The following is a 19,085-nucleotide window of genomic DNA, read 5'->3' on the forward strand; positions in this document are numbered from 1 at the left end:
GGTAATTTGCACCCCTTATTTGCGAATTCACAAATTTTAAAAGTTTGATGCATTGCATTTAAGGAATCTCAATTTGAGATTCCTTAAATGCAATCGCAATTTAAGAAATCGCAATTTTGCGATTTCTTAAATTGCGAGAACAACAAAATGCATAATACATCCCAAAAATGGAAATTGCATTCGCAAACGGCTGAATTTTTCGATTCGCACCGTTTGCGAATGCAATTTTCTTTGATGCATGTGCCCGGTTGACCCTTGATCCAGGGCTTTAAGTGGGCCGGGTGTCACCGGATCTGAGCACTGGCATTTTTTCTCAGGGGGCCTCGAAACGGGTCTCTATCGGGCTCTGTTTTGTGCCCTGGCACAGGCGGTCCATTTTTTTTACTGGACTGCAGTGACAGCAGGCACATCCATGTGTGCGTGGTGAGCATTTTAGGGGAAAGGGAAATCCTTTAACCCCTTCGATGCTGGTGACGGAACCGTTCCGTCATCAGTCACGGCTGAGCTGTGCTGATGACGGAACGGTTCCGTCACGACCGCGCCCTGTTCTGGAATGTCCAGCACAGGGGGCGGCTACGTCGCCGCACGGAAGCGGTTAAAGAGAGTCATTTTCTCTCTGGATTTCCCTTCACTTTTTGAAACGCAGGAGCTGCAACATTGTCGTGGTGTCACCAGGGCTTTAAGTGGAAGTTTCTTCAATATTATATACAAGCCATACTTGCTACTTATTTATCTTATGCAACTAGCAACCATTGACAAAGCCAATAGTCGTGACTTGTAGGTATGATATGACTTGTATTATATATCTAGACACAATGACACGGCGCACTGTGCTAAACACAGATATCTAGCTTACATGTTTTTAAGCCATGCCCTTAATTACATTGACCACGCACCTTTGACAGACTCTCAGTTTTTTCATCCCACTTAAAGCCCTGGGAACAGCTAATGGCGGCTGATATGACTCTCTTAATGGAGGAACAGTCGGCTTTCCTGGATCTGCCCCTGATCAGGGAGACACTTCTGTCGTTTCTGTCTGAGATGCAGACTGGCAAACACCTGGTACAAGTGGATAGCAGGTTGTATTTTATCCTAGCAACACTCATTGACAACCTCCTTGAAGTATACACTGAAGCACTTTAATTTAGTCGTTCTGTGTGAGAGGAACTAAAAGTGGTTGCCTCTGTGCCACCTAGAGAAACTACATATTAAGCAGCTTGGTGTATTTAGTCCCAGAAATTTGACAGTATGAAAAATTATCAATCTTATAGTTTACCTTACCCACAAGGTGGCATTCCACCCTCTCAACTAGCACTAAACATCATATTTAAAATATTAAGGCAAAGTTCACTTTTATGTCAGTAAGCATAATTGTTTTATAAAGTTTTGTTACTACTGGTTTATACTTCATACCAAACCGAAATGAGCCCGCACTGAATGAGTTCCGCAGGTGACTGAACAATGTTGTACTGCGACTTGCAGTTTTGCACGGATTCCCTAGTGCAGAATTAAATGTGAAGCGGCCAATGAGTGCAAGAACAACTTTTACACACACACGAAATTATATTTAGCAGTGGTTGTCATTGGTATTATGTATAAAACCTCCAAGCTACCAGTGCAAAATTGCTCAGTCACAGGCGCATGAAATTCGGCACTTGTCAGATTGAAATAAACATGTCGGCTAAGGGAAGTTCCTGCAGTTCTGCATGGAACAGATATTCAAGTCTGCCTTTCCACCTCATGCACACCCTCTCTGTCATCAGCCTCCCTCCAGACACTGCGTCATGGTAGCTACGACGACAGGCTTCCATTCGGCAATCTTACCATCAGATTCCATTAAACAGAGGCTCAGGGCAAGGAGCAGGCAGGCGGCTTTCATGTTGAGCTCAGCCTCTGGCTAGATTGATGAGACAAGGCAGAAAGGCAGCGGTCACGCAGTACGTCACAGCTTGTGCCCAGGGTCACACCAGCAAAGTGTTACTTTGATGGACAGCCAGACGTGGCTTTTATACATCTCTGTCTGTGGAGAGCGGGGCAGGTGTGTGGGCGCGCGCTGCAAGAGCCCGCCTTCCTTCATTGATGGTTGGACCATTCTGCGATCTGTCTAGTGTGTCAGGGAGCAGGAGGAAACCAAGAAACGTCACTTAAGCTGCAGGTGGCAGGGCTGTACGTTCCGTTCTATTCCGATATGTCCTCTCCTGGTCCATTCACCCCATACGTGTTGTTCTTACCCATGCAAACTGCTGTGCATTTCAATGGTATCTGATCAAATGTGCAAAAATACATTTTCCCACACAATTTGTATTATGTTAATGTGGCCTCACAGCACACCAAGAACTACTTTCCCGACCAGGCTGTTCCTGACCCTCGTCTAATGGTCGATCCCATAGTCCCTGCCTTGAGTGTAATGTATTTATGAGTAATTTATAAAATGCAAGTTAGTTCCCGACCCTTGACCTGCTAGATGGTGAACCATGTACAGCGGAAGCGACGTGGGGGTTGGAACATCATCTTCCGAGGCCGGGGTAACACAAGCATCGTAGATTGCCCCAGCATGTGAATTATTCTCTGGGACTGACTACAAGAGGGCGGTTCGCAGCCTTGCACCAACTAAGAAAATAGATTTCTTTAATCTAAAGAGGGGAGAGAGGCAAGACAGGTAAACTTGTTTTTCTCGGAATATCTGATAGGATTTATAATTGGTGTCACAGTGACGGCAGCACTGACTATTTGAGTGAGTTGCAAAAGACCGCGAAGCTCAAACTGCCATTATCAAACAAGCGAACATTCTAGAATTCCTTTTGTTGATGATTGTTAGATATACCGGCCTTGGAGAAATAGAATATTCCAGAATGCTTACTGCTGGTGATTTTTAGAGAGGGAGGCCTGGAGCAAGACAACCTTTCAGAATTCCTCAGGTTGGTGACTGTTAGAGATGCAGGCCTGGAGAAAGGGAACATTCTAGCATGCCTATTGGTGATGATTGTTAGAGGGGCAAGCATAAGAAAAGAGAAAATTCTAGAATGCCTATTTTGGGTGATTTTAGAGATGGGAGCCTGGAGAAAGAGAACGTTGTATAATGCCTATTGCTGATAATTGTTAGAGATGGAGGCCTGGAGAAAGGCATTGTTAGACCTGTCTGGCCCTTTGCGTAGTCCCTCAAATTTATTATTTATTTTGTTCCCTTTTTGCCCCTCATACCCTTATTCATTTTTGTGTCCACTAGATTTTTCAAGGTGTTGGTCTAGGGGATAGGTGCTCTTTCGCCCTCATAGTTTTTCACCTCAGGCCTAAAGGCCTTTCCTGACAGGAATTTCCTTGGAGTCATAAAATGGTGGCTACCAACTGTCACAACTGTCATACCTGGAACCTGTCCCATAGGATAGAGTAGGACATTCCAGAACCTTCTGGTCCCTTCTGGACCTCTGAGGGTCAGCCTATATAAGGCGGAATGTTGGTCAGTCATTTTGTCTTGCAGTGTAAGCTGGCTGGAGTTAAGGCTGGAGTATAAGACGGGGGTAGGATCATCAGAGGGTTGACCTCCCATTGTAGGGACGCTCCTTACTGGTTCACCACCCTTCTACCCTTATGGTCGTTGTCCTGACCCTGCCTGTAGGGGATCCTGAAGAACCTGGGCACCTGTACTCATCTGGTCCCAGCGAAAGGCGTGGGTGAGGGAGGTTGTACCTGTGGGAAGCCCCCTGACCAGTGAGGAAAGAGGCTCTAGTGCAGAATTTGAGGAAAGGGACTCCTGGATACTTCCATCGGTAGCCAAGGGGACTGTGAGCAAAAGAGGAGTCATCAGACATTTTAATCAAACCTTTCTTCCCCCAACTCCCCGTTACCTGGGGTAGCCCCTTGTCAAGGAGTAGTCGGATTGACTGGATTGGGGCTAAAGTTGTGTGCCTGGCGAGGCGTCGCCGAGTGTACTGGCCGCCTGGTGGAGTCCGCCCTCGTCGCCCTGGGTCCGGTGACTGTGGCGGTGACATCGTGTGAGGAGAATCACCCTTTCCTTCCCTGTCTCTGATCAGCGCCGGCCCTGCTGTCTGAGCGCGTCAGTCGGCGCGTGTGGGCGGGACCGGAGGAGGTAGTCCTGCGAAGTCGAGCAGGCTCTGGCCTGAGCCGCTACTCTCCCACGCATGCCCGGTCTAGCCGCTTCCCTCAAGGAAGGCGGAGGCGGAACCGGACAGGGAAGCGCCTGGAGTGTAGCAGCAGCTCGTGATTGTTGTTGTGCTTTCTTTCACCCGCTTGAGCGCCACACGGAGGAGCTGGCTTGAGCGGGAGGGGAGAGCCGAGGAGCCCCCAGAGGCTGGTGAGCCACAGTGTGATTCGGTTCCTTTTCCTTGCCGCCCCCGGCGATCAAAGACACCAGCCCAGCAGATTCTCTACAAGTAAGGAGGAGGTCAAGAGGGGGAAGGTGTCCTCTTTAAGTAAACAAAAACAAAGGCAGAGAAGCAAGGCCTAGTATTTATTTAAACAAAGGATCAAGCCTAAATCGTGCAGCGCCCATAAAGACTTCCATAGGGGTCTACACAGATTGTTGTTTCCTACTGGCTATATAAATATTGGCACAGTGCCTGCCTCGTGACAGTTCTCCAGAAGAGCAAGTCCTTAAATAAGGGAAGTGTGGAGGGTTAGCCAGTACTTCCTGATGTCGGTGGTGGAGTGGGAGTAAATGTGTTAACCATTCTTTTAGAGGAGTGCAGTCATTGCTCCCTGGGAACTTCTGTAATGTGATGTAAAGTTAGAAAGCCAAATAGTGAAGAGTTTTGGCAACTTTGAGGAACTTAATAATCTCATGATTAAATGTAATGTACTGAGCTGTAATTTCTGAAGACAAGAAAGCAAAGAATATTTTTATAAACAAGCTCGTATTTTTCCAAACAGTGGTGTAGTGTCATTTTTGGGTGATATTGCATTGAATTACTGCGGGGTGGCTTGCAACCTTTACACATGTGCCTCTGTTGAATTTGCCTTACCCTAGGCCAGGCTACCCTAGGTGACCTGACATATTTAGGTTCCAACAGGCATCATTCCAGAATGCCTGGTGTTTGTCACTGTTGGAGATGCAGGCCTAAAGAAAGAGAGCCTTCTAGAATGCCTGTTGATGATTGTTAGAGATGCAAGGTCAGGCAAAGAGAGCCCTCTAGAATGCCTGTTGATGACTGTTGAGATGCAAGCCTAGGGAAAGAAAGCATTCTAGAGTGCCTGTTGATGATTGTTAGAGATGCAGGCCTGGAGAAAGAGATTAGACGTTCTATCTAGATTGGATGGCCCTTCAAAATTCTAAATATAATCCAATGTGAACCAGTAAGCAAACAACGCTTTGTGAAATTATGATTAACTGGTTGCCTTCTGTGCTTACTGGATGCTAGCTGGCTTGTTGCCGTTTTAGTGGCGGATGTGCTATGTACATTATATTTCGAAATCCCGAGTACAGGGAATACCAGTTATCATTTTTGTGTCCCCCCAATAACGGATGTATCTAAAGTATTTGTGGCATGGAAGCACTTTTAACAATATTTTATACAGAGTTGGTTCAATATACCTGCGCCAGAAGAGCATAGGTTGTACATATACTAAAGTCTCCTCTCCTCTAATCTTTATAACCACAGCTAGTGCCTGAGAAGATGAGATGAATATGAGATGTGTGTCTATTGTACCACACTACAAAATGTCTGTTTCCCGAGAACCTTCAGATACTATTGTGTATCACAGGCTTTCAGCTGTCATTGGTGATATGAAAACAGGCGCCAACAAAAGATGTCAGGCTTTCTTTATAAACATAAGATAACATAGAACAAACCTGTTTGCATAGTTTCCTGTGTTGTTGTAGACACCTACCTATTTGACTACATTAACTCTAGCTTCTGGAAGGGTTTCATGATGCCTGGCATTTCGAGCTCTGTCTAAGCTCTGTCTAAGCAACACCAAATAGGTCTTGACCTCCATCAACTCTTGATTTGACCTGACCACCTTGCTCTCAGTGCTGGTCAGACTGTAATCTGGCCACTCACTAATTAGGAACAAAGGGGATATTTTCTCATTTATAGCACAACGCAGCACAGGACACAAAGTTGTTGTGTTGGGTTGCACTAGAAGAGAAAACAGGCCATCTCCATATCAACTAAAATATGACGCTGCTGCTCTCTTCCCGAATGCTAATGCTCTTTCACCCGGCTTGGCAGTTCGAGCTGGACTGTTCCCATGAGGCAAAGGGTCAAGACTGATTTGCATGTGGTCAGGTCTAAACTGAGTTAACATGGTGAGCAAAAGAATGATGGATTTAACCCAGATCTCTTGACTGGGGGGTGAATGTTTTGATTTGTTCTGCATTCCGTCTATTAATTGTGTGTCTGTTGCTTTCTCGCCCTGAGTGCGCCGGGTATGCCCAGACGTGTGTCACGAGCTCACTGTGCCACTGGATTCAAGCTATCGTGGCTGATGAGGGGTGAAACCCCAGAACCAGTTCTTGGAATCTTGTTTCCAGTCCAGGGAGGACGGGGGGTGAATGTTTTGATTTGTTAGGCATTCCGTCCATCAATTGTGTGTCTTTTCCTTTCAACCAGCCTAGCACCACACAGACACATTTACACCATAGTGCAAAGATATTTGAGTGATTTCTAGTATAGATTTTCTACAAGATGAGCACCTTTCCTGTAGAAGCTGCAATGCTTCTTTATGTTATGTTATGCAGATTTGTAGATGGCACTATCACCCAGGAGGATATCCTGGTGCTGAGCAGGTGTGAGTCTTGCCACACCTTCAGCCTAGTGGGACTACTCGAAAGGCCACATCTTTCAGATTCTTGTGGAATTTAAGAAGAGAGGAGGAGGCTTTTATATGTAGCGTCAGGTCGTTGCATGCAGTGATGTAGGAGAAGGCTCGACCACCATATCTGTTTTTCTGTATGGGGATGTGTGCAAGTAGGAGTCCGGACGAGCGGAGGTGCCTGGATTTTTGTGAAAGCAGATGAGATTGTGAAGTACGCTGGGCCAGATTCATGTGGTGCTGTGAAACTTTACAAAATGTGCATACCGCTGAATTCAATTTTTTATTATATTTCATTTATAATAATACAAATAATAATTATAGATACATAAAAAAGTGATACAAATATAATACAGTGGTATGCTCATTTTGTAAAGTTGGTTTACACTCAGACCATATGGTACTTTGAGGATTATGTTCTTTTCCCCTTCATCCCAGACCTTAAAGCATAGTAGCAGGGGGTACCATTCTCTTCATTGTGGCTGAGTGGGCCCTTCCTAGCAGGAAGGAGTAGAACCATTGGAGTGCCCTTCACCCCCCTTATAACAGAAGAAAAGTACTGCGGTCAACTATGCACCTGCTTCTTTCTGAGGTCTCTCTTTATCAGGCCCTCTTGCATTTTGTTTTGTCTCTGTGGTATGGTCCAGTGGCACCCTGACACAGAGTGATGGGATCTCCATGAAAACCTACCCCTGTAGTTGAAGGTTTCGACAACGTACAACATGTTCTTGCACTAGGAGTTGCAGTTCAACTGGTATATCACTACTGGCTCAGGTTGGTCGAGAATTAGGACATCCCATGTTGGTTCCTTTGCTTAGATCTCCCAAAATATGTCAAAAGTAGCATCACTTCGGCTTTCCAAGCTCCTCAGAACACCTGCTCTATGTGGGTAACATCCAGTTGAGATGTGGTAACTCCTTGCTTTATGTCACCGAGTTGAAATAGATCTATGAGTGAAATTTGTAGGCGGCTTCTCTCCTTTCTATTAGGCTGTTAGGGGATCAATATCTTCTTCCCTGAAAGACCAGATATGCTTACATGTTTTCCATGAGACCTTTTACATCCTATCACTATGTAGCCCAACATATTAAGGCTTGCTTCCTCTTTGCAATGGATAAATCCAATGGTGACCTCAAAGCTTGGATGTAATTAGAGTCTGAGCAACAGATTTTGCATCCACAAATGAGACACAATTTCTACCCCCAACTACAAGGTGATAGAAATTCTCCAGCAATGGCAAACACAAGGGTATGTAGTTTCTAAGTAGGGGGAGGGGGGAAAAGGGAGGAAGGGGGTTAAAGTTGTGGGTACCAGGTGTTCCTAATCGGGAAGCAAGGCCAAAGATGGAGTAGCTCCAATTAGGAGCACAAACCCTCACACATCCCAAAGGGTGTCATGCATCATCATCATCTGGCAGCTCCTCGCTGGGCCGGCGCTGCAATGCCATACGGGCCCTGCAAGCGCGCTCTTTGATTGAGGTCTTCTCAGGTTGCTGATGTGAAGCTAGGAAGTGGTGTTAGGGCGTATGTGTGGTGAGTAGAAATGTGGAGCAAAAAGTGTGGCTCCCCAAAAACATTTATTTTTTTAGAGTTTTATACAGTGCAAACTAGACCTGAAGATGTTAGGTATCAGAGCGCTTTACATGAGCACCAGTTTTATTACACAAGGACAAATACATTTTTTTTAGGCACAGGGAGAATAAGTGATTTGCCCAGAATCACAGGATGTTAAGCGGCTTTGCCGAGACTCGAACCCAGTTCCCCAGCTTCAAGGTCGACCACTCTCGCTGGGTTCCTATGCAATAAATAAAAACAACCCACTAAAAATCCTCTCTTCTAGGTGAGTTCTTTGTAGTGTGAAATAGACACATGCTCTTGGATACTCCTGCGGTGGCACATCACTACCCGCCCCCGCAGGGCAATCCCATATTACTGCGCACCATGTCATTTGGCATTCACCACAACAACGCATGATTGATTGACAAGTGTATTTGAATGTCTTTGGAGATTCACTCCAGTTGTGATTTTGCACCTTTGCTTTTACTTTCTGTCCTATGTCGGTGCCTCCACTGGCCATTGTACTTCCCGACCAAATGTAACTTTGGTTGTTTAACCATGTTGTTTTACTTGTTTTTCCCCTCCAGGTGTTTTCCAGAAGGTGGATCTCGCTTTACCTTGTTTTTCCAACCATTTTCAATTCCACACAGGGCTACCACACGAGTCCAGACTACAGGGGATGGGACCTTCATTATACGTACACATACCATTCCCTCTAGAGTAGACGAGGATCCCCGAGTCCTGAAGAAATGCCAAGATCTGACTGGACGATTTAGGGCATGTGTGGGTGTGCGTGTGGGTGACAAAGTGTGTGTACGTCTTCCACAGAGGTCCGTTGGAGTCTCAAAGTTCTCCTCACCTTTTTTTGTGAAAAAAACTTTCAGAATGCGGTGAAATTGAATGATGATCGCATCTGGAACATAAATAGGATCAATCAATCAATCAATCACGACATTTTTAGAGCGCACTACTCACCCCTAGGGTCTCAAGGCGCTGGGGGGGGGGTGCTGTTACTGCTCGAACAGCCAGGTCTTGAGCTTCTTCCTGAAGGCGAGGTGGTCTTGGGTCAGGCGCAGGTCAGTCGGGAGGGAGTTCCAGGTCTTGGCGGCCAGGTGGGAGAAGGACCTTCCTCCTGTTGTCGCTCTTCGGATGCGGGGGACGGCGGCGAGGGCGAGGCTGGTTGATCTGAGGTGGCGCTTGGGAGCGTAGAAGTTGATTCGGTTGTTGAGGTAGCTCGGGCCTTGGTCGTGAAGGGCTTTGTGTGCGTGGGTGAGGAGACGGAATGTGATTCTTTTCTTGACGGGGAGCCAGTGCAGGTCTCTCAGATGTCCGGAGATGTGGCTGTTTCGTGGGAGGTCGAGGATGAGTCTGGCTGAGGCGTTCTGGACCCGCTGGAGTCTCTTCTGGAGCTTGGCGGTGGTTCCGGCGTAGAGAGCGTTGCCGTAGTCCAGTCGGCTGGTGACGAGGGCCTGGGTGACGGTCTTCCTGGTCTCGGTGGGGATCCACCAGAAGATCTTCCGTAGCATGCGTAGGATGTTGAAGCATGATGAGGAGACGGCGTTGACTTGTCTGGTCATGGAGAGGGAGGAGTCCAGGATGAAGCCCAGGTTGCGTGCGTGGTCAGTCGGTTTGGGTGCGGTGCCTAGGGCAGGGGGCCACCAGGAGTCGTCCCAGGCGGAGGGCGAGGAGCCCAGGATGAGGACCTCCGTCTTGTCCGAGTTCAGTTTCAGGCGGCTGGTCGTCATCCACTCGGCTACGTCTCTCATCCCTTCGTGCAGGTTGGTTCTGGCGGCGGCGGGGTTGTTGGTCAGGGAGAGGATCAGCTGGGTGTCGTCGGCGTAGGAGATTATGCTGAGGTTGTGTTTGCGAGCGATGGCCGCGAGGGGGCTCATGTAGACGTTGAAGAGGGTGGGACTCAGCGAGGATCCTTGGGGGACGCCGCAGATGACTTCGGTGGCCTCTGACTTGTACGGTGGTAGGCGGACTCTCTGTGTTCTTCCGTCGAGGAAGGAGGTGATCCATTCCAGTGCCTTCTCCTGGATTCCGATGTTGCCGAGGCGCTGTATTAGGGTGCGGTGGCAGACAGTGTCGAACGCCGCGGAGAGGTCAAGGAGGATGAGGGCCGCTGTTTCTCCGTTGTCCATCAGGGTTCGGATGTCGTCGGTGACAGCGATGAGGGCGGTCTCGGTGCTGTGGTTGGCTCGGAAGCCAGACTGTGAGGGGTCGAGGGATCCATTCGTCTCGAGGAAGGCGGCCAGCTGTTTGTTGACGGTCTTTTCGATGACTTTGGCTGGGAACGGGAGGAGCGAGATGGGACGGTAATTCTTGAGTTCGGTGGGGTCCGCTGTGGGTTTCTTGAGTAGAGCGCTGAGTTCTGCGTGCTTCCAGCTCTCCGGGAAGGTGGCGGTGTCGAAGGAGGTGTTGATAATGTCCCGCAGGTGGGGTGCGATGACCGCGTCGGCCTTGTTGAAGACGTGGTGAGGGCAGGGGTCGGTTGGAGATCCGGAGTGGATGGAGTTCATTGTGCGGATGGTGTCTTCGGTGCTCATCGGAGTCCAGGCGCGGAGAGTGGTGGTGGGTGGCGTTGCTGTGGTCGTGGCGTGCGTCGGTTGGGTGCTGAAGCTGTTGTGTATGTCCGCGATCTTGTTGTGGAAGAAGGAGGCGAGGGAGTTGCAGAGGTCTTGCGACGGGGTGATGTCGTTGTTTCCGGCGTTGGGGTTGGAGAGCTCTTTTACGATGCTGAAGAGTTCCTTGCAGTTGTGTGCGTTGTTGTCAAGCCGGTCCTTGTATGCATTTTTCTTGGTGGCGCAGATCAGTTGGTGGTGTTTCCGGGTGGCGAGCTTGAGTGTAGCCATGTTGTCCCTTGTTTGTTCCCTTCTCCACACTTTCTCGAGGGCTCGGCAGTTCTTCTTGGAGCTCTTGAGTTCGTCGGTGAACCATGGGGCTTTTCTGCTGCCGGGTCTGCTGGGCGGGGTCCTCAGAGGGGCGAGTTCGTCCGCGCAGTTGCTGATCCACTTCGTGAGGTTGTCGGCGGCCTGGCTGGGGTTCGTTGAGCCGGCGGGAGGGTGCTGGCTCAGGGAGGCGATGAGCTGGTCAGCTGTGATCTTGTTCCAGCTTCTTCGGGCAACCTGTTGCTGGTGGTGGTGGATCGTCGTTCTTTTGAAGGTGAAGTGGACGCAGCTGTGGTCCGTCCAGTGGAGTCCTGTAGCGTGGCTGAAGGCGATGTCTTTGCTGGATGAGAAGACGGCGTCGAGTGTGTGTCCGGCGAGGTGGGTGGGGGTGGTCACCAGTTGCTTGAGTCCGAGGTTAGGATTGCCCCCATGCGCAATAAATTTAATTCCGAGTTAGTTGTTCCACGTAATCCTCCCAAAGAATTACCTGCACTACATAGGAGTTCTCGCACTGAAAAGATTCCGGCAAGATTGCATGATTTTGTTCTTCGTTAATGTCTTCTTTGCTCACTATTTGGTTTTATCTTTCCTTTTCTCTGTCCCGATTCCTCTGTGCTTCTCCTTTCTGCTTTCCTTCTGTAAAGGGGGAAGGTGTGTAATGACCTGCGTGTCATCTAGTGCCATGCTTCTCACTATGCCTGGAGTTCCTCATTATAGAATGTTCTTTGTTAATGTTTTATTTGCTAACTATTAGTTTTTATCTCTCCTCTTCTCTGTCCCGATCCCTCTGTACTTCTCCTTTCTGCTTTCTTTTTGTAAAGGGGGAAGATGTGTAATGACCTGTGTGTCATCTAGTTCCATGATTCTCACTTTGCCTGGAGATCCTCATTCTAGAGCTTTCATCTAGTTTGGTTTGCTCTAGAACTCTCACAGGTCAGTTGTTGCTCGTGCTGTGTGGGTAGGACGTAACTTCTATTGATATCCGCTTCTCTCAAATAAAGTGTCTCCTATCAACCTCTTCCAGTGTACCAACCTTATTACAGCGTGCAATGGGTGTTGCTGTGGGCATTCCATCGCAACACCCATTGCTTTTTGATGCTGCCCCAACAAGGAGGTGTAAATCTGTGACAGTGCCAAACAATAACCCCATGCAAGAGCAGACGTTAGTATGGCACACGAGGAAAGATGCTTTTGTTTCTCCTTGTTTTTGCTTTTTCAATGTGTGCTGCATTCTGCAGCACACATAGAAAGAGCAAAAAGCCATTAATGATTGTTTATATGCAGGAAGGTGTCCCTTCCTGCACATAAACAATCACTAAAAAATGACAATTTGCTATTTCTACGTGTACTGCAGAATTCAGCATGCATAGAGGTAACAAATAGCCATTCTGGATTGTTTATGTGCAGAAAGGGACACCTTCCTGCACATACACAATCATTCCCTGTAACACAGGCACCTTTGCACTAAGGTGCAAGGGTGCCTGCGCTGGTGCTAGGCAACTAATTTCAGCACCAGCGCTAGGAATAACACAGGGGTGGGCCATATTGTAGTAAATATGGCACATCCCTGTGTTTTGAAAATGTCAGCTCGTGACACTGCCAAGTTTGCTGTTGCTCCACGCTCTGACATTTTCTAATAAATATGCCACTGTGTCTCAAATATCATATGCAACGGTTGTGCCCCACTGGAGTTAATTTCAAAACATCTTTACTCAATGGGATGATATTTTTGTGAAGGATATTTAAGATATGACATTTTTGTCATACAATATTTCTGCACCCACTATTCTAACATACAACCAACATCATATTCCATTTGTATTTTTTATTGTGAGATATTTTGTTTTTTATTCTTGATTTCCCTGTTTCCCTGTCAATGTAATTATATTGTTTTATACATTATCCACTATTGCCCAACACTCAAGACGTTCTGGGAGAAAATCTTTGGTTTCATAAATAAACCACTGGGCTGCACTCTAACAGCTGAATTTTACTCCCTCGCCACTGCATTCATGACCACAGAACTAAGATCAGAGCATGACAAAGACCTACTAGACCTGCTGCTGACTGCGGCGGTAAAAATGGTCCTGGTCAATTGGAAAGACATCTAAGACCTCATACAAGGGCTGGGTCAACTGGGTGATGCACCTCAGAGGCACGGATAACATCACACTGCAGAACTCATCCAGGAGTCCAGCAACCAGGGGGATGTGGAAGTCACTCGACACGTACCTAGACTCTTGCGAACCCCCATGAAACCATCCAGGTTCCCCCACCCCTCCTGTGGGCGGTGGGCGAGCGTGTTGGAACCCTGCTGACATGGATACCAATCTTGCCACAAGCTAACCAGTGAGGTGACCTTTGTCAAGCGGCTGTAAGTCCATTTAGTCTTATTGTAACAGAACCTCTCTTGTATCCTCTCTTTCACCCATTTATTTCTGCTTCTTTCTGTCTATCATCCTTTGCCTAATTTTCCTGCTAGTCAAGTCAGAATGGTCTAGCTAAATATGTATCTCAAACAGGGCCGGACTGGAAACCAAAACCGGCCCTGGCAATAGTGCGGGCCGGTTTTCGGCCGATTTTGTTGCAGGGCCGATTTTGCAGCTATGCTGCAAAAACGGCCCTCTAACAAAATCGGCCCCCAGGGGCTCAAAACCGGCCCCCACCCTTGCGGCGCACCAGGGGATTGCCCGGTGCCCGCTATGGCCAGTCCGGGCCTGATCTCAAAGCACCTGTAAACACTGCTCTACAAACTACGTTTAGCTAACCTTGTAATAGAAATGCTAATGTATCTGCTTATAAAAAATTAATAAAATACTTTGAAATTAAAAAAAATAAGATAATATCTTCCCCTTTCACTATTTGTTTTGGTTTTTAGCTCATTTGTAAGAGTGAAAATAATTATTATTGCATGTTTATTGTGCAGATTTTGACACCTACATCTCGACTTTTGTGTTGGTGCACTTTGCTGGTACATGTGCACCAGCTAGTATTGAGGCAAGGGTGTTAGTACTGTACACTTTAAATTATTTTGCTTTTTTATAAAAAATCGTATTTGCTTCCAATAAATACCCAGCAATGATGTGTCTAAGAATATGATGAGATGCTATTTCTGAATCTAAAAGCAATCTATTGTGTTTCATTTTTGAAAAAATATTCTGGTTTTTTGCACTTGTCGCCGTTTATTGTCTGTTTTATATGGAAAATACATTTTATATATATATGTGAAGTTAAGTATTGTAAACCTAACCATACCTACATATATTTACTTTCACTATATTCTTGTAGCAAGTGCTCTTTTCAGAATGTTTTTGCTTACGATATTCAAAAGTCGGTATTCTAACCTAAATCATTTCACTAATGCCAAGAAATCCCCTTTAAAGAATTTGTTTTCGTCACCAGCAATTGAGCATTTTCCACTACTTTCCTGATAAAAAGCCATATGGAGAAAATCTCCAATGTGCCATTATACCTTACCTTATGTTTGTTTCAGACTCCTTCTGTCCTCGTTAGGCAGATGCCTGGCCAACCTGTGCATGTGACGAAAAGAGCTTTTAAACCTGAAGAATTCGTGCTTAAACCTATATGAAATGATTTACATGAGAACCTTATTTCCAGTAAAAGCCTGAGCATGTATTAGTGTCTGGTAACCTGGCCACTAGCTCTTTTGTTTGAAGGTGGTGCCTGTGGTATCTCTGTAATGTCTGTTGGCCCCCTTTTCCCTAAACATGAGTACCTTTTAATGTCCCTAAAAACAGAAGCCTACACACCTCCCTTGTCTGCCAGTTGTTCAATTCTGCAAAAATAATAAATATCTTCTTTTACTTTATAATTTATCTCTTTTCACACTTCCTCCCACACCTGAATCTTCATGAGGCTGTGAATCATGAAAGCGTGCACTTTACTCAACTTTTCAAGTGTAAATGCTCCAAATAGAGGGCCCACAGCATACTTTTGTCCAAGACTCCAAATCTCTTTAAGATGAACATGGGATGGGATAGGAGAAATGAGCACAGGCGTGTCCCAGTAATGGGAGCAAAGAATTTAAAAAGGGCAGTGGGTGTGTGATCAGAAGCAGAACAATAATATTGCCCCACACCTCTACTAGCAATGACTGCTGAAATTGTTTTGGGAACTCCAGCTACTTCCATCCTAGCAGCTCCTTCCAGCAGTGCATCAACAGCAGACACCCCTCACCTCTCACACTGAGTCTGGCCCCAGTAGTTACAGTGACTTCCACCAAATATACCCCAGCTGCAGGTCCAGCTATGCATTCCATTACCCCTCATCAAACAGCACCAACAACTGGTCTTGGGAACTTGTGCTTTACTGCACTCACGCTCAGGCAGACATTCGCCATGCACTGTACCGGCAGAGAAGAGTGTGAGTAAGCCTACAGGTGGAGTTGAGGATTCACTGAGTAGATCCTAAGTGAATGTCAACAATGATGTGGTGGGAAAGCCCATTAACAGAGGACATATGGTTATGCCAGGCAGAGTTTAAAGGAAATATAAAAGTTTTAAACGTGATGGCTGGGCCTTTCAGGACCATCATTTCAAAATTCTTAAAGTGCCAAGCCATCACAGAGTTGAGGGAAAAAGCCCAATGACCATCTGCAGGACCGGACTGGCTACCGGGCGTTTTTTTCTGGGGTGGCAGGGTGAATTCCAGGTTCACTCCAGAGGGGGCTGATTTTGTTGCTGGGGAGCTGCTGGCGCCTCTAAAAGAACAGTGCAAAACAAATAGCCTTAAAGCGTACTCTTTTAAACATGTGTTTTGCATTGTTTATTAAGAAAAGACCAGTAGCCAGACCAGACCATCTACGTCGTAATTATGAATTTAGATTCAATCAATCAAAGGCCAAGGAGTCTCCTTATGGTAAAGTTCAGGGATAAGTAACTAAGGTTATTAAACTTGGAAAAAGCTTGTAAAAATGTTTTATGTTAAATAATAATGTCATGTTATATATTTATTTTAAATGTGAAATTAAGGAGAGAAATGCCACAGAACTATTCACTTTTTTTTTTTTAGAACAAATCAATAATGAACGTGAATATTTTGCATTACATTGAAATTAATTTGCATAAACTTAAATTGGAAAAAAATCTCACCTAAAGTAAAAAATAAATATGCATTAATATTATTTTAAGTATGGAATAGAATTAATAAAAAGTAATTTAAAGATATGTAATGAAATTTATTATTACACTCAGTTCAGTTCACTCATGTTTAAATGCAAAAAGGTGTATGCAAATATTTTGTAAATAAATGACAAAATAAGTACTATTTTTATATATTTTTAGCACTAAAATGTACATTATTTATATTTTTAAGTAGTTGCATTTATTTAATTTATTTTGATATTATTTCCTTGAGGGTTTATTTTAAGTCCCTAACTTCACTAATTTCTATGGGAGGGTGTTGCACTACAAATGGTTGGCCAACCTTGGTGCTGAACTTATTTCGGCTCTGAACTGGAGTAATTTACAACAGTTTTTGGCCCATTTTGGCTGCATTAACTTTAGAAGGGTAGTTTTTGAACTGCAATGGGCTTACTGTTTTGCACGGGGTATTCATTCCTCCTTAAACGATCCTTACTCCTCCCTAACCTCCTCCCCTTTAGTATTAAGTATTTCCCATTTTCCTGCCACTCCCCCATGCCCCTTCCAAATTTGGTACTAAAACAAATACTTACATTTGTGGAGACTCCACAGTCAGGGTAGAGACCTCTGCACAGAAAAGGAGAGGGGGAGGTGTAAACTCTGCACATGGGTTTCGTAAGATCATTTTGTGGAATGTTTGTAATACGATTGTAGGACTACAAAACCTTCTGTCAAATGAAGTTTTTGAATAGGCCCCTAAAAACCTATGCAGGTACCGGTGTGCTCCAGCATTATTGATGAATTTGGAATACATATATTATTATGTCTTCAGTGTCAGATCCTATCTTTACCATTTGTGAAAGGTAAAACAAATATTGGTCTTAATCATGGATACCCACAAACTTCTTCCCAGGAAATGCCTAAACAACCAAATCCCTTCTCTGAAGTTCCTTCAAATGAAAACAAGAGACACTGACTTGAAGCAGAAATTTAGTTAGAACTCTTGTTCTTAGCAACGACAGAAAACAACCCCAGCAGGAATGTGATTAGAAAGTCAAAAAGTCACTGATTAAATCATTTTAGACTACATTGCACCACAGATATTTCATGCTAATAAATCAGTCTATTCTGCTATGTCAAGCTATATGTACCTGGAAACGACGTACAAGCAATGTAAAGTAAAATAATGTCCAGCTAGATGTTCAAGACAGAATCAATAATGCTGCAAGAAGGAAGCAGGTTCTTAGGTCTGGCCCCCGAAGACAAGACGCATCTTTTACAAGTCACATACTCCTACCGCAGCCCATAAGGGTATAATATGTATTTTGAGAAGGTCTCCCTTGATGACTGCAATTGTTCATCTGGGAATCTTCAGCACCTCCACACTACTTATCTTGAAGGTGGTGGTGGGACGCAGCAGTGTGATCCAAATGTGCTGCAGGTTCCTGAGCGCATCTCAAATCTAAAGCAGCTGCCTTTCCTGCATTTTCCTTTCTTCTTCAAACAGGCTATCACTTCACTTGAATTCGTTGCCTCTGTGCGATACAAAAAAGACAACACATCCATGATCATCATTAGAATTGTCAGATACTTAAGAATAAAATAGTTGAATATACATTTAATAAGACTTCATATGAAATCACAAGATTGCTGCATTATCTTTCTGTCATGGTTTCCATAAAATAAACATTTTTCTGGAAGGAGAGTAGTGCAAAAGACAGGTTTTATTGAAGAAGGATTTTCAAAAACACTAGTTGGTTTATCAACAGCAGTTTTTCTCTGCAGAGTAGGGCGAGGAGATGGAGGGAAACATCTGGTTGTGGTATGCATGGACAGGAGTTGTAAGATCCAGGAGTATTAACTGGGAATAGAATGATGTATAGAGATCCACAACGTTAGCAAACCAGTCCAATGCCTTGTTAAGGAAAACATAGTTTCAGTGGGAAAACCTGAGCTTAACCTCTGTTATTAATGGCACAAAGCAGCAGGCATTCTCTACAGAGACGCATATGAAGAATGAACGCCGTGCCAAACAACCCTTAAAGTCAGTAAACAAAACCCTAAAATTGTCAGACCACTCAAGGAAATTCAAGAGACGGGATTGTAAAAGTTAAAGGGCTCAATTCCCAAAGAGACTCTGGAGTCAGGACGGAGGCTCCGCAGTCGCGGTGGATTCTCTGCAATGAGAATTCTTATTGCGGAGATTCCGTCATGACTGTGGAGCGTCCTCCACGACTGCGGAGCCTCTTTGTGAATCGGGCCCAAAGTTAGTCTATGTCCATCAACCAAGACGAAAAAGCAGTTTTCAGCAATGTTCTACTTCACACCGGCCTGGAGCGCGGGGTAAGTTAGCTTCTTTTTGGGCAGTCACAAAAGTGCTGACTTCTTTGGGAAGGGACTTGAGCCAACAGACATACCCCTCTGCGCTGCATTTTGTTCCAATCACAAGTCCTAATTTCTCCAGATGCTGGGTAACATCCTCCTGGTCAAACCTAAAACTCACAGAGTGGAGGGGGAGGGGGAGGAGGGTTAGGGACCTTTGAGATAGCTAGGCTAGCAGAGTTTATGTAAGAATCAAGAATTATAATACATCCTGTTGGAACCCATTCACCCTTTAAATTGCTTGCGCAATTTGCTAGTACCTATTGGGTACTCGCAAATTGCACACGCAATTCCCATTAATTGCTATGGGCCTCTTGGCCCAAAGAAATAAATGGGAAGCCATTCCTTATTTGCGACTCGCAATTTGCGAGTCGCATATAAGG

General features: G+C 45.4%; 1 protein-coding gene across 1 annotated transcript in view; it reads right to left on the minus strand.

Moving 5' to 3' along the window:
- Positions 1-17,326: 17,326 nt before the first annotated feature.
- LOC144761269 (uncharacterized) overlaps positions 17,327-19,085 on the minus strand; it is a 213,902-nt gene continuing 212,143 nt past the window's right edge. Inside the window, exon 4 of the mRNA XM_078646718.1 lies at positions 17,327-17,855. Within this exon, the coding sequence (XP_078502844.1) occupies positions 17,710-17,855 (146 nt within the window). The 3' untranslated portion in view covers positions 17,327-17,709. The remainder of the gene's footprint in view (positions 17,856-19,085) is intronic.

Source organism: Lissotriton helveticus, chromosome 6 (assembly GCF_964261635.1).
Source record: "Lissotriton helveticus chromosome 6, aLisHel1.1, whole genome shotgun sequence".
Classification (NCBI taxonomy): Eukaryota; Metazoa; Chordata; class Amphibia; order Caudata; family Salamandridae; genus Lissotriton; species Lissotriton helveticus.